This window comes from Halyomorpha halys, unplaced genomic scaffold (genome assembly GCF_000696795.3).
Source record: "Halyomorpha halys isolate HHAL.00 unplaced genomic scaffold, Hhal_1.1 Scaffold34.1, whole genome shotgun sequence".
NCBI lineage: Eukaryota > Metazoa > Arthropoda > Insecta > Hemiptera > Pentatomidae > Halyomorpha > Halyomorpha halys.
This window is the reverse complement of record NW_027105031.1, coordinates 185817-199577: the sequence shown is the minus strand read 5'-3', so window position 1 is coordinate 199577 and position 13761 is coordinate 185817. Positions and strand designations below refer to the sequence as shown.

General features: G+C 30.4%; 1 protein-coding gene across 1 annotated transcript in view; it reads right to left on the bottom strand.

The window, feature by feature from the left end:
* LOC106686032 (thrombospondin type-1 domain-containing protein 7A) overlaps window positions 1-13761 on the bottom strand; it is a gene marked incomplete in the record, with an annotated part of 205868 nt that overhangs the window by 39142 nt on the left and 152965 nt on the right. Inside the window, 8 exon segments of the mRNA XM_067047724.1 lie at window positions 1278-1451; window positions 1630-1754; window positions 1945-2080; window positions 2895-3028; window positions 3530-3625; window positions 4777-4974; window positions 5492-5643; window positions 6415-6585. Coding sequence (XP_066903825.1) covers window positions 1278-1451; window positions 1630-1754; window positions 1945-2080; window positions 2895-3028; window positions 3530-3625; window positions 4777-4974; window positions 5492-5643; window positions 6415-6585 — 1186 coding nt within the window.

The following is a 13761-nucleotide window of genomic DNA, read 5'->3' as shown; positions in this document are numbered from 1 at the left end:
TTTATATAAGAAATAAATTACATACAAGATATGGATAAAACTAAACTGCAACGATCAAGTAATAGTATACAAATTAATTGATATACAGATGGATCCTTTACATGTCAATACTCTGAAGCAGGCATTTGGAGAAAAGACAAACCACTAGAAGGAATTGATCCTATTACACAATCAAGGATGTAACAATTGTAAAGGATAGTAAAGCAGTCATAATTAATCTAGCTCAATACAATAGCATTGGGGCGACGGTAGGAGTGTGGTAACGCGCCTGTCGACCAACGAAAGATTGTGAGTTCAAGCCCTGGCCCTACCCGGGTTTTTTTCAAGTATATCATTTACAATACTCACTCATAGCCTCCCTAGAGGCATTTATGAGGCTCGTTAGCTAATGGGTGGCACTCACAATAATAGGCGTGGGAGTGAAGTACCCACCCTATGAAAACCACGTCAAGAAACGCGTGATGTATTACTCTAGTACATCGTGTGCAGCCTTGGACCTCCAAGGTCTGTCGTCCCTATAAAATAAAATTTAAAAAAAGAAACACAATAGCATTTGTCCCATTTAAAAACAGAAGATGAACAAAATGTGACCCTCCTGCTTAATAGTAAAAAGAATCATTAGCACCCCTTGTGGCCAATATAGTAAGAAAGAGTCTCGAGCTGTGGTGTAAAGAAAATGTGAAAAGAGCGCCATTTTTCTTTCTATGGGATTCAAAGAAATTATCTTCATTCTTCCCTGAATTCAAGTTAGAATGCAGGAGTAACTCTAGGAAGTGGCTCTCTGACTAGGGATAAGTGCAGGTAGAGAGGAAGATATGAAGAAGAAGATGCCTTCATCCATATATATGTCCACCTAAGTAAGTTCACTCTATTTTTTATTCTTAATCCACTGTAACTGGATCTTCATATACATCGACGCATCAATAGTACCATCTTCGCTGGCACCAATTCAAAATTCTAAAATAATAATTATAGCCTAATCCACCCATGTTTCTTTTTGGTTACACTCATATAACCTTGCTATTATCCCTTAGAGGTTAGTATAGTTTTATTGTTTTTATTGCTGTCAAATGATAGCCTATCATGTTATTTACTGTTGTGACAAATATGTGGGGCTAAGGTTGACCTTGATATTTAATTTTCATTATTCTTTTGGGCTTTAGAAAGTGCCTTAGTAGTATTAAACTAACACATGTCTTTCTTATACCAAGAACACTTGGAATAATGATTTTTTTTAAATTTTACAATTAATTATTAAATTGCTTTATAATCTATACCTCTGAACTGTTGGAGGAGGCTGAAGATTCCTACAGGCTTCTGGAGGAAGTGGTTGACCACCTTCTGCTTTCACACAGGTAATGTTTCTAAGTTGTAAACCTCCTCCACAAACAACTACACCCATTATCCCAGGTAATGTACAAGCACTCCATTTTGATGTTACCCATCTATAGCTGAATAAAACATACATAACACATTAACAATATACATCAATAAAACATTGAAAACTATTTTGTTCTTCTTTTTTGACCACAACCCTGACTTTTTCATATTTTAAGTTATACGGTCAACTATTTACGTATATAAAAAATTTGTTTTGTCTAATCATTAAATAAAAAAGTGAACATTTACTTATGTGAACAGAGTGGTAGATCGGTAGTTGTTGTTTTGGTCTCAATAAGATGAGGACAGCTTTGCCCTTGCCCTTCATGAAGTCTTAAAATTTCTCTTCTCCTCTCTTTTACATCAGCCCATTCCTGTAAGTATTATTAAATATATGCCATATACTTTGTTTGTTTAGTATTTGTGTATAATACTATAGTTATTAATCATTTTAATTTATTTTATTTACAAATAATTAAATTCAAGGTTTCTTATAGAACACCCATTTTCAGTAAAATATACATAAGAAATTCAGTTAATTATGTTTTAGAATATTATTCTTACATTGCCATTAGGATCAATGCACCCCTCCTGAATTATTTTCCAATCTGACCATTCACTAACAGCACAGTCTTGCGATATGATACATGCTCTCTCCCTACTAGGCAGACCTACTTCCCCATGCTCTCCAACACATTCGCTGAAAAAAAAAAAAAATAATGTAAGTTCAAAATATAAATACATAAAATATTGTTTGGAAGAGTGTTGTTGAAACAAGTCTTTGATTTAATCTTAAAAGGGTTTCTTAACAACAAAAATCTATTAACTTTTGTGTACCATACATTGATAACACAGTATTCATTTCAATAATGGTATCAGATTTAAAAAAAAAAAATGAAATGTTGGTTTTTTAAACTGAATGTTTTATTTTATGTTTTATATTTTACATATACATGTTAGAACTTAATATTACTTTTTAAAATGGAACAGTAATTTTAACAATTGATTAATTATTATCATTTTGCTATATCACTTCCCTCCATATTGACGGAGTTGCTGAGGTTAACCTTTTGCTTGCTACCTTCTTGGCTATATCCTGTGTCAGAGAAATAGAGGTAAGCTTGGGAAGAGGTTCAACCTATTGCCTATTTGTATTTGGAACTGCTTGTCCCTATGGTGAATTACTTAATAAGGAGGGAATAGTCCTAGAAAACTGCTAGCAGTTGAAATACAGCATCCTCTCTTAGGAAAACATGGTTTGCAATGTGCAGATGATGTGAAGAAATGATTTCTTGGTTACATCTGCTTGTAGTGTTGCATGCTCAGGGGCATTTTGCAGTACTCACCATTATTTTTTGAAGGCCTTACATCTGCTTTCAAAGTTTAAGAAGAATTCCTTAGTTTTTTAACAAACATTAGGATCCAACAACTGATGTACCAGTTCTTGCCTTCTCATAACTGTAAAAAATAAAATAATTCTTTAAATATTATGCCTATGTAACTTCGTAAATTACCTCCAGTCTAAAGTTTGTCCTTGAGTGTTCAAACATGTTATAGCTCTGGTTTGGGTTCCAACTTGTGGCCAGTGTTTGTAGTAGTTGTCAGCATGTCCAGCTGTTTCTCCATCCCACATAGAACCACCATTCACCTATATGGAATATTTCGGTAAACAAAATTATTCAATATTAATAGAATAATAGTCGTTTAAAATAGAGTACATTAGATAGTATCAAATAAAAAATACTAAAACTACAAAAATTAATAACAATAATACCTTCAAACTTTTTTTTTTGTGAGTGATAACTAAATATAAAAAGTTAATTGATTAAGAGGAATCTTCATTAATAAACTTTTTATATGTTTTATAAAAGATTTAATATTTTAAAGGAGATAGTCAGGGCTGCAGTTAAGAAAAAAACAGATAGTTTTCAATTCTTTATTTCGTAATTTTAAACTATTCATATGGTTCAAAACTGTTTTTTTTTCTTATTGATCATAGCCCTAACCATCTTCTTCAAATTCATATGGGGTCTGGTCAATTATCTACAAATTATTTAATTTATGAAATTTCAATGATTTTGATACCACAATGAAATACAAGCTATTTTTAATCAACTGAAAGAGATAGAGTTCTCCAACTGCTATTTACCTTACACTCTCCCCACTTCTCTACTCTAATCCGTGTTCCAGGTTCTGGTTTTCTGCAATCTGCCTCTTCTTCATCACAAGATTTCCACTCACTTAACTAAAATAAAATATTATAAATGCAATAAAACAGTTATGAAATTATCAGTTTTATTCCATTAAATAATAAATTTGTCAAAAAAATAACACTTTATAATGGCAACAATCGACAACTACATTTTCAATTTATAACACTTTCAAAATTGAACTTAGCTTTGAACTATTTTTAAAAAGTAGGCCATCTTCCAGCTAAATCTGTTATAATCTATCTCTGAAAAATACCACGTTCCATGATCGATGGTTTTCATGAAGTCTTTGATACTACTTAATTAAAAAAAAAAAAATACAATAGACTCATTCACTTTCAAACTGGTTTTCACTTCATACTGCCTTCATGACATGTGTGCACAATTGCTTGTGATAGATGTGTGGACATATATGAGTCACAGAGGACAGAGTGAAGTCGGGAGTAAGGTTCACTCTACAACTCTTTAGACTTTCATAGATGGGCACATGCCAGTTCTAAGTATGAAAGTGTGTGAATGACATAAAATTGAAATTGTGTTTAGCCATTTTTGAGTGATGTAAAATCACAAAATATGTTAGACATCAATTTTGGCTACTAAAATATAAAAAAAAAGAAAATAAAGTCTTTTTTGTTTCAGTTGTTTATTAATAGAAAAGATTTCTTTTTATATAAATAAACTACCACTGGTAGTTCTGTGAACAGTGGAACTCGCAAAAAAGGTCTTAATTGAGTTTTGCTTTTCCTTCACTATCCATACTACAGCATAAAAAAATAATTAAAGATCTTATATATGTTTATACCAACCTCTTCAAGAGATAATCAAGCCAAATTCTAATAAAATCAATTACATCATTTGGCGGTAACTTTGAAATAAATGGACAGAAGATAGACAACAGGCCAAACGGTTGTATTAAAAAAAGACTTTTCTTAGTTTTGGTCAACAATTTTTTTCTTTATGGTGTTAGAAGATCCAATGTGTATGGACCTTTTGTAAAAAAAAAATAATGACAACCTGTACTGGTTATTTTTTTATGGCATTGCTAATCATTAGCCTGAAAATTTCTGATAACCTGCAATTTATAATAATGCTTGCTTATGAAGATAATTCAGTTTTCTAAATTGCTGACCTCTCTGTGAGTAAGTATAAATATGTTATTAAAAAAAAAAAAATGTATTGATCTTACTTGTGGGCAAGGCTTAGCACCATAATGAGGTGCTACAAGAACACTCCTCGTTCTGTGTCTGGTGGAACCACAACAAGGTGTCCAATCAGACCATTCGGTGAGAATGCATTCTTGCCTTGCTGGAAGAAAACATTCACTACTTTTTGCAGGTGGTTTACCAAGAATCAAGCAATTGTCTTCATCGATTGTCATCCAAACCTAAAATTGTACACAACATAATAACTATGTTAATTAATCACTAGATTATTATTAGATATAGGATTGCAAAATGAAATAAAATATCTATGTAACTTATAAAACAAAGAAAAAAATATTGGCTTCTTATTGCATACATGGGTTCAAATAGTCTAAAAAGTTAAGTAAAAATAACCAAGAATTATTTATTTATTAAGATATATGTAAATAAATATAACCAAGTATGAAGACTCTCTGATCAGATGATAAATAATGATCAAGAACCATTCTTGTTTCTTAACCTTTATAAATATTCTCAATAACTATGTTCAATAGTTTTTAATAAGATTAATTTATAAATCTTTTTGTTTAAAAAAAACAAACTATTTCTAACATATAAGTATCAGAATTGACAAAAAAATACCAGCAAAACAAAACAGCTATTGTTTAATTACTTTAACTCCACCCACTTGAAACTGGCTAGAAAATATTCCTAAATATGATCAACATACTTTCTATAAATTGATAGTATTTTATTTACTGTTACATCATGAGAGGTCAAAACGCAGGAGATGTTTCGTTCCATTGTTCCCTTCCTTTCAACTAACTCTTCGGAACTGCTGCTCAGCTCATCTTCCCTGCTTCCAGGCACTGTGCAAGGACCCCATTCACCAGTTTTCCACTCCAGATGGTCTGAAATGATTAAATGAAGATTAATGGAACTGAGGCATGGAGAGAAAATGGAGAAAAATTGGAAATTGCAAATTCTGTAGGAAACCCAAAACTAATTCAATTAATTGTTTTCTTGTAACAATTATTATTGGATCAGTAGTTTTTAAACCAACTCAAGAATAGGTTTGTAGAATATTATTAAACTAATTCAAATATCAACTTTTTGAAAAATTTAAATAAATTTGATTTGCCCAATATCACAAGGGAATTTAAAAAAAATAATAAACCCAGAAAAAAAAACTTATAATAATTAAACAATTTTATTATTCATTAATATGAAACAAATATATGAAAAAGAAATACATTTTATACACAGAATACATTTTACTTATTTTATTTTTGTATTTTAAAGAAATACATTTTACATTTTATTTATAAAGAAATACATTTTTTATAAATTCTGACAAATAAATAAACAATTATATTCATTGAAGGTAGAGGAAGTTTTTAGGAAAATATAAAAAAATATAATGAAACTATAATGATTCATTATGAATGAGTGGTGTGTGATTACTTTGAAAAAAGTATTCTCTAAAATATAATACTAATTGATGAGTTTCGATTTTATTATTTTCTTGAATTTAAACTAGTCATAGAGAGGCTAATGTCATTAATTTTTTATTTTATTTTGTTTTTACAATTTTCATATCTATCATGTTATTATGAATCTATTACAATTACATATTGAGATAATAAAAAATAATGCCAAAGTATTAGAAATAAATATAAAACCTTTATGATGCCTGCAAGCTACAAAACATTTTTTGTTCCTCTGTGGTTCTTCGGAAGCTCTGCAGAAGTATTCAATGGAAGCTTTACCAGAGTTCTTTTCAGCACACCAAACAGGCCGTTCCCGGCTTCCTTCTCCACACCCTTCTGGTACATAGCACGAGCCCCAATCTCCTAAAAAACATTTTGTCAATCAATAATCATTCTAAAGAATACATAATATTTATCTTGTCTTATCTTCCTTGATAGATTCTAAATGGTTTTATTCGATAATAGAATGGAAAAAATAGTGAATGTAAACAATTAATATTAATTATTGGAAGATAGTCAGGATCAAAGAGGTGTAAAAAATAAAAAATAAATTATTGGAAAAACACCAGGTGATGGATAAATAATTGTTGTCTTATATTCTGTTTAACTTTGTAAACTCCCACCAGGATCATCTTCCAACAATTAATAATCTTTGATATCTATTACTGTTTAGGAATAATTTATTTTTATCTCTTAATCCATTTAACAATAATTATGTAGAGTTTTAAACATAAATACTTGGATAGAACGAAAGCCCACAGATAAAGTCATAGGATCATATTCATCTATATATGAACAGAAAGAAAATATTAATCATAATGTAAAATACTGAAGCCATAATTTTCATCCCATAATCTTAAAAATTATAGTGGACCAGTAATTTCTGTATACAAGACTTTACATATGAAATGTGAATGTTTCATTTATGAAAGTGCTCTTCTTGTTGTCCAATAAAATTGGTATTTTTCATATGATTGAGACAATGATGTATTACCATAAAACGTTACATGATACCTAAATCAGGCATTAAATTCAGTAGAGGCATGAAAAGAACTTTTTCATCAAAAAGTGATGAGAATTTATATACAATTTAATTTCAAAATGTCAAGTTCAATTTCATTATAGGATGGTGCCTTTTTATCCAAATGGGCACCTAAATAATTAAAACTTTCAATCTTTTAAAGGGTTTGTACTTTTCTCTTATTATTCCTTTTTCTTCCCGAAACATTCTATTGATTATCCTCATCTGATTATCTTATTATCCTCTAATCAAGATTTATTTATCTATTAATTTTTTCAAATTCGGTCTAGAGATTTTTCATGTTATTGTGTATACAAGTTTTAGTTGTTAATGAATACAATGTCATTGGTGAAGATCATAAAGTAGTAGTGAACTGGTTGTATCTTGATTCCAAGTGGTAACATCATTTTGATCAAATTGAGGGATAGTAGAATCAAAGACCAGGATAGATGTGGTCCAAATTAAAAATAAAAACTACTAATTGAAGACTTATCATATGAGTTTTCCTATTATTAAGCTGCATGATTACTTGAGTAAATTGAGAGTATTTCTTCAGGTCTAATCTACCAGTTTCTGGTGAGCTCTCAGAACAGTACCCATTACAAGGTACAGATAGTTCATGAGAGAGAAGATGTCCATACATATTCCTTCCAGTTAATTGATAGTGAAAACTAAAAGAAATATATTTGGAATGCAATATAAGCAATATATTTGGGTAATACAATGAGTAATATATTTCGAGAGTAAGCAAAACAATAATTACTCCAGTATTTTGATAACACACACAAATATAGCTTACAGAATCAAACTTATACAGGTCATAATCATATTTTAAGCTAGATAATGTTCAGATCTAAAAAGGTACTCTGGAAAAGTTATTTTTGGAAGGAAGGGTGGATTATCTAGGAGGTTACCAACATATTCCAACAGTAGTGATAAGTTGTAATTTTTTCGTGGATTCATGAGGAAAAAAGGAAGTTAACATATTTTTATAGGTTGAACTAGCATTCAATTCTTAGCCAGGATTCACACTGAGAAAATCGATTAGAGAGATAGATGAGCTGTCTCACAAAATGTTTGTCTGCAGTGAATATCCTGTGATTCCCACTGATGAAACTGATTTTTAACCATGATAAAGAAAACTAGAAAGAAGTCCCTTCTTTACAATGTAGAGGGATCTCGGGTGAGGTTCTTCTGTCTTTTCACAGAGATAAGTAGTCCACAGGTGAGGTTCAAGCTCCATGACTTCCCGTTGTTTCTATCGTCTCGTTCTTGGTAGGGATTGTTTGTTATTACTATACCAAATGACTTTTGAGACAAATAGATGTCTATCTTTCGATAGATAACGGTGTATGTCGACCAACCCATTCTTAAAAAAAATAAAATAAAAAAAATGGTGATGGAACAATTGAGTAAACCTTTATGATTTTGTATACTCATTTTCCATTGTCTGTAAAAACGATACTGAAGCAATTAGTGAAGCCGCGTGATAACAATTTCCAATGATTTGTTTGGAGGATGTTGACATGCAAAAGGTGAAAGCGTGAATGGTCGATGGTTGATAGATGTAATTAGACGAGGAATGGAAAGGCTGATTACATTGGAAAAGTTACGTTGTGCTACTGACATCCCTTAACGACTATGATTATTGTGTAGCTGTCTCGTTGCTTTACACGAAATACCCTATTGTTAATTGTTAGTATTTCAGTTATGCATGATAAATACATAACTAAAATAAGACGCGAAGATATATCTACATTCAGATTAAATATATAATTCAGTCGAATTTTACTGTCTTATAGGAAACATTAACAAAAAAAAAAAAATCGAACCCGGATCTTTGGAGTAAGTAACAGAGCGCCTACTTCACAGAGCTACTTCGCTCCCCACATTATGTCAGGAAAATATATAAAGGCTTAGCAAGTTGGACTACCACAAGTCCCTACACTCAACCTCTCTCCAGTGAATTCCACCAAAATCTTAGTGATCAACTTTACACAACCCTTCCATTTACTTGCAAGTTTCGTTCGATGGATAAAGCAAACTATCCTTTTAGCGATCCATCTCGACAACTCAACACTCCCATATTTTGAACAAAAAATCGAATCCAACATGAATGACGTTAGAAAACTTTCAATTGTTTAGTAAATAGTTAGCACTATAAGGCACCAGCAGGCCATAGTCCTAAGAAACTTTGACAGCCTTTTAAGAGGTCAGAATTTGTATTCTTTGCAGTGAGATTTCCCATTAGCAAAAATGGGAGGACATTTTGAAAAGTTTTTATTCTTCAAGTAATGTGTTTCTATTATTAGAAACAAACTTGTTATTTTTCTAAATGGATAGTAATAATAACTGTGGTTGTGAACAATGGACAATGGAAGTAATAAAATGAGGTTAAATAAGATAACTTTCTATTTAAAGTGAAAATATGACTGGAAGAAAAAAAGAAATAATTCAACTTAGAAGGATGAAGGGTCATAAAGAAATACGTGAATTCAAGTATCTTGACTTTTTTACATTTATATTGTGCAATAATATTGTTTTAGATTCAAACTGTGACATTTAATTTATTTTTCATTATAAGGGATCATTTTTCTTGTTAAAAATTATGTGTTATCTTATACTTTCAATTAAGTTCTGGGAATATAAATGATACGAATTAAAAATATATTTTTAAAAGAACAAGTTTAAGAGATAAATTTTTTAAAATTAATTTTCTAATAATAAAATTGTAATTATATTAAGTTTTTTTTAGTTATTTTTCTATCTAATGAAAACTGTATCCTTTCTCCCGATTTCTAATAATGATTTTTAAACAAAAATAATCAAAAACACACTCACACACACACACACACACATATATATGTGTGTGTGTCGTGTTTTTTCTTATAAATAATTTAATCCAATATAATAATTTTCTTATAACTTACGTATACTAAAGCATGGTGGTGCTACTTCTGGGAATCGATACACTTCTTGCAAACAATCTAAACTTTGGAAAGAGGCTTAGCATTAATTACGGCCGTTAGAATACCATAATTCCATTTCAGAGCCTTCATCCCATATGATTGATATATATAGGGCGGCTCCGTAAGGACTCAAGTCCACTCAACATCACTGCTGCTCCAGCCGGGTAGATAGTATTCGGAGGGTCCACTCCAAATCATTCAAATCCACTCAACCACTCCAACGTATTGATATCTACTCGATCTTTCCATCCAATTGTTTTCGACTAATTCGTGAGTAATTCGGATTAAATATCAATGAGGAAATCCCATCTCTAAATAGCGGTGGGTAAAATTATATTTAATCTCTTTAAAGGTATTGTGCCTGTTACATAATGCCCTAATGACATAATGCCTGTATAATCAGTTAGTAAAAATTACTGACTTTAAAATTTTATTTACAACTTACCCGGTATCTCTGACTTTGAGAATGCTGAATATTATAATCATGGCTGCTGGGAGATGGTAAAATTGATGAAACACAGCAGGCCGACAATCCGTAACGCATTTCGGGGAGAAAGGGGGCAGATTTTTAAATTTAACGGGAATTGAATTTTATTCAACGGTACCATTAATAGAATTTGAAATTGAAATATTGACATATGTATTCTGTCGATGTAGTCATTTTGTAGCTTATTAGTTGGCATCGCTTAAGCTAATTCCTGTTAAAATTTCACAGGAAAGAAATTCAAAGATTTTAGAGCAATCGATCTAAAATAAAATCCGTTGTCTACAGGTAACTAAAGAAAAAGATTTATTATTTTTTTCCATTACTTAGTAGTCCCCTTCAATAGCTGTAGACACTATATGGCAATACTAAACAATGTAGAGGGCTTGCAGGTCTTTTAATTGAAGGGGAAAAAGTTGTTTAAACAAGAAAATTGCAGAAAAAAAAGCTAATCATAAATAATCTTTGAGATAAATAAGGTAAAACTTTCCCTTACTTATATATAGTTTTTGTGAGGTTATGTAAGTATTTTATGGTATTATTCCTGTATCCCTACATTCTTAAAAAAAAAAATTGATCAAATAAAAACACTTCAGTTAAAATAAAAAACACACACTTGATTTAAACGAAGAGAACTTGACCAAACATTTGGTCTACAACATTAAATGATGAATTGTTTACAGTTGACGACATACTTTTAATTTACAAGATAATACTGAAAACTATCTGAACTTACGGACTCGAACTTTGAGGGACAGTTACACTTTTAACATCAAATGTTTCCAGTCCTTCCAGCATGAAGAGTTTTGAAGAGTATTCAATACCCCCTATTATCTTACAAACATGATCTCGCAGCATGATCTGTGTTCTTGATCTTATACCATCCAAATTGTCGAACTTCCATCAAAACCTTACTCATCATCTTAATTCTGTGACATAATACCTTTACACACCCCTAAACTCTTCCCGAAGGTTGAAAACCAATATTCTAGAGCTGTGTCAATGGCTGGATTGAAGAAATATGTTGATGTTGCTATCAATTGATAATAATTTTCAATTTACATTATTATTTGATAAAATGTAACACAGTTAAATAATTAATAATTTATTGGAAAAATATAGTTTTAAAATTGTTGTCTCAGAGCATTCTGCGAATTCGTATATATTTTGAGGTTAATTAATAACATATATCTATTATTGTCAATCGTAATAAGTAATAATAATAACTAGACAAAAGGTAAATATTAAATAGTAATTATAGTGTCTTATTATGTAAATAGTATAATTTTTAAATAAAATCGTAAAATCAACTGCAAATAACATTAGTATATTTTAGAGTAATTTGGATAAATAATAATTTCTTTGTTCATATTCTATAAAATATTAGTTTAATTCATTTTTTTCCTATCTAATTTTAATATACATGTTCTATTAAAATTTAATGAGAAGTTTAAAAAGCGCATACTGTGGACAAGATTTAAAGCATGGTTTAGCACATTCTGCAAAAAGATCAAAGTGTAAAAAAGATCACACAGCTTAATATCAGTATCCGTAATTGCAACAAGATGTAATATTATTCAATGGAAACAGTTGACAAGAAAAGTAAAATAAATCATTTAAAAAATAACTATTTACTACTTCTTATTGTTATTAATTGTTGTTATATCTTAATCTTTATCAAATTAATAGATAGTATATAAAATGTATGTATAATGTTTAATACCGCTCCCCATTAATCCTGTTATACCATTATTCCCCAGCAATATCTTCCCAATCAGACAATATAGTGATTTTCACCATTGTCTTTAAAAATAAGAATTAATATTTAAATTTAAAAAAATATAAATTACAGTAATTAGATATTTTTTCTATATTTAATTTCAAAGAGAAGAAAATAGTTTCTATTATTCTGAGAATATTCGTTTTTAATATACTTTTCCAATTCCTTTCTCTGGCTGGAAATATACCTAAAGAAATAACGGCCCTTGGATAAAGAATAGAATAGAAAAGAACATTTGCCATGACTGTTAACCGATGATGGCTGTAAAAAAAGAAGCGATGAGCACTCTGGTGAAGTTGGTTCTTCATCCCCATTTCGAGTACCCTACATCAATCTCCTCCGATATTGGTTTCCCTTCTGGCATGCCCTGTTACCATTTCTATTTGATGACCTTTACCTTTTTATAAATTTGTTTTATTCGTCATTTTTTTAAAACTATTCGTATTGTGGAATAAAGTACTTTTATTTATTTTTTTACAATCCATAGATCTAATATAACAAACACTAACTTCTTAAGCATTTATCGGAAATTTGATTGAGGTGGTTTGGACTACAGTCAAGTAGAATTTTTTTTCTCAATTTTGAAATGAATACTATCTAGTTTTCAACTATTTAGGTTCTTTGTTTACATCTCTGCTCATCACATGAGCCCTGATGTAAACTTACATTATGGATTGAAACGTCCCAATAAATAAATTGTTGAAAACTATTTTTTTGTTCTTGACTTTAGCCCTGACCATCTTCAAATTCTCATACAATTAATCATATACATGTATAATTTATTGATTTTTTTTTTATACAATTCAACTGATTATTCGATCAAAAAATAAATTATAAATAAATGGTAATATTTTCATCGTCCGCGATCACTTCTCATATATATTGAATAAAGGTGGTTTTCCTCATGCTCGGCAAATATTTTGAATCCGATAGCACTTCAAATTCTTTTATGGGCTGAAGAACTGTGTAAACTCACTCTTCTAGTAGATTGTCCCTCCACCAAGACCTAGGACCTTAGACCCTTATCATAAGTAGAGAGACTCATCTCAACGCTGACGGCGAGTAAGCGCCACAATACTCCCCGCCACACATCGGATCCCAATACTTACCTTAAAATGCCACTCTGGTAATAAAAAAATCTCAGTCCTCTCGTGCAAATATATCACGTCAAGTGTATGTATTATATTTGTTACATTGGCAAGGAAACGGACGTGAGAACGAAAAACACCTTATCTTTTTTTTTTTTTTTTTTTTTTTTTTTTTTTTTATCCCCCTCCCTTGCCAT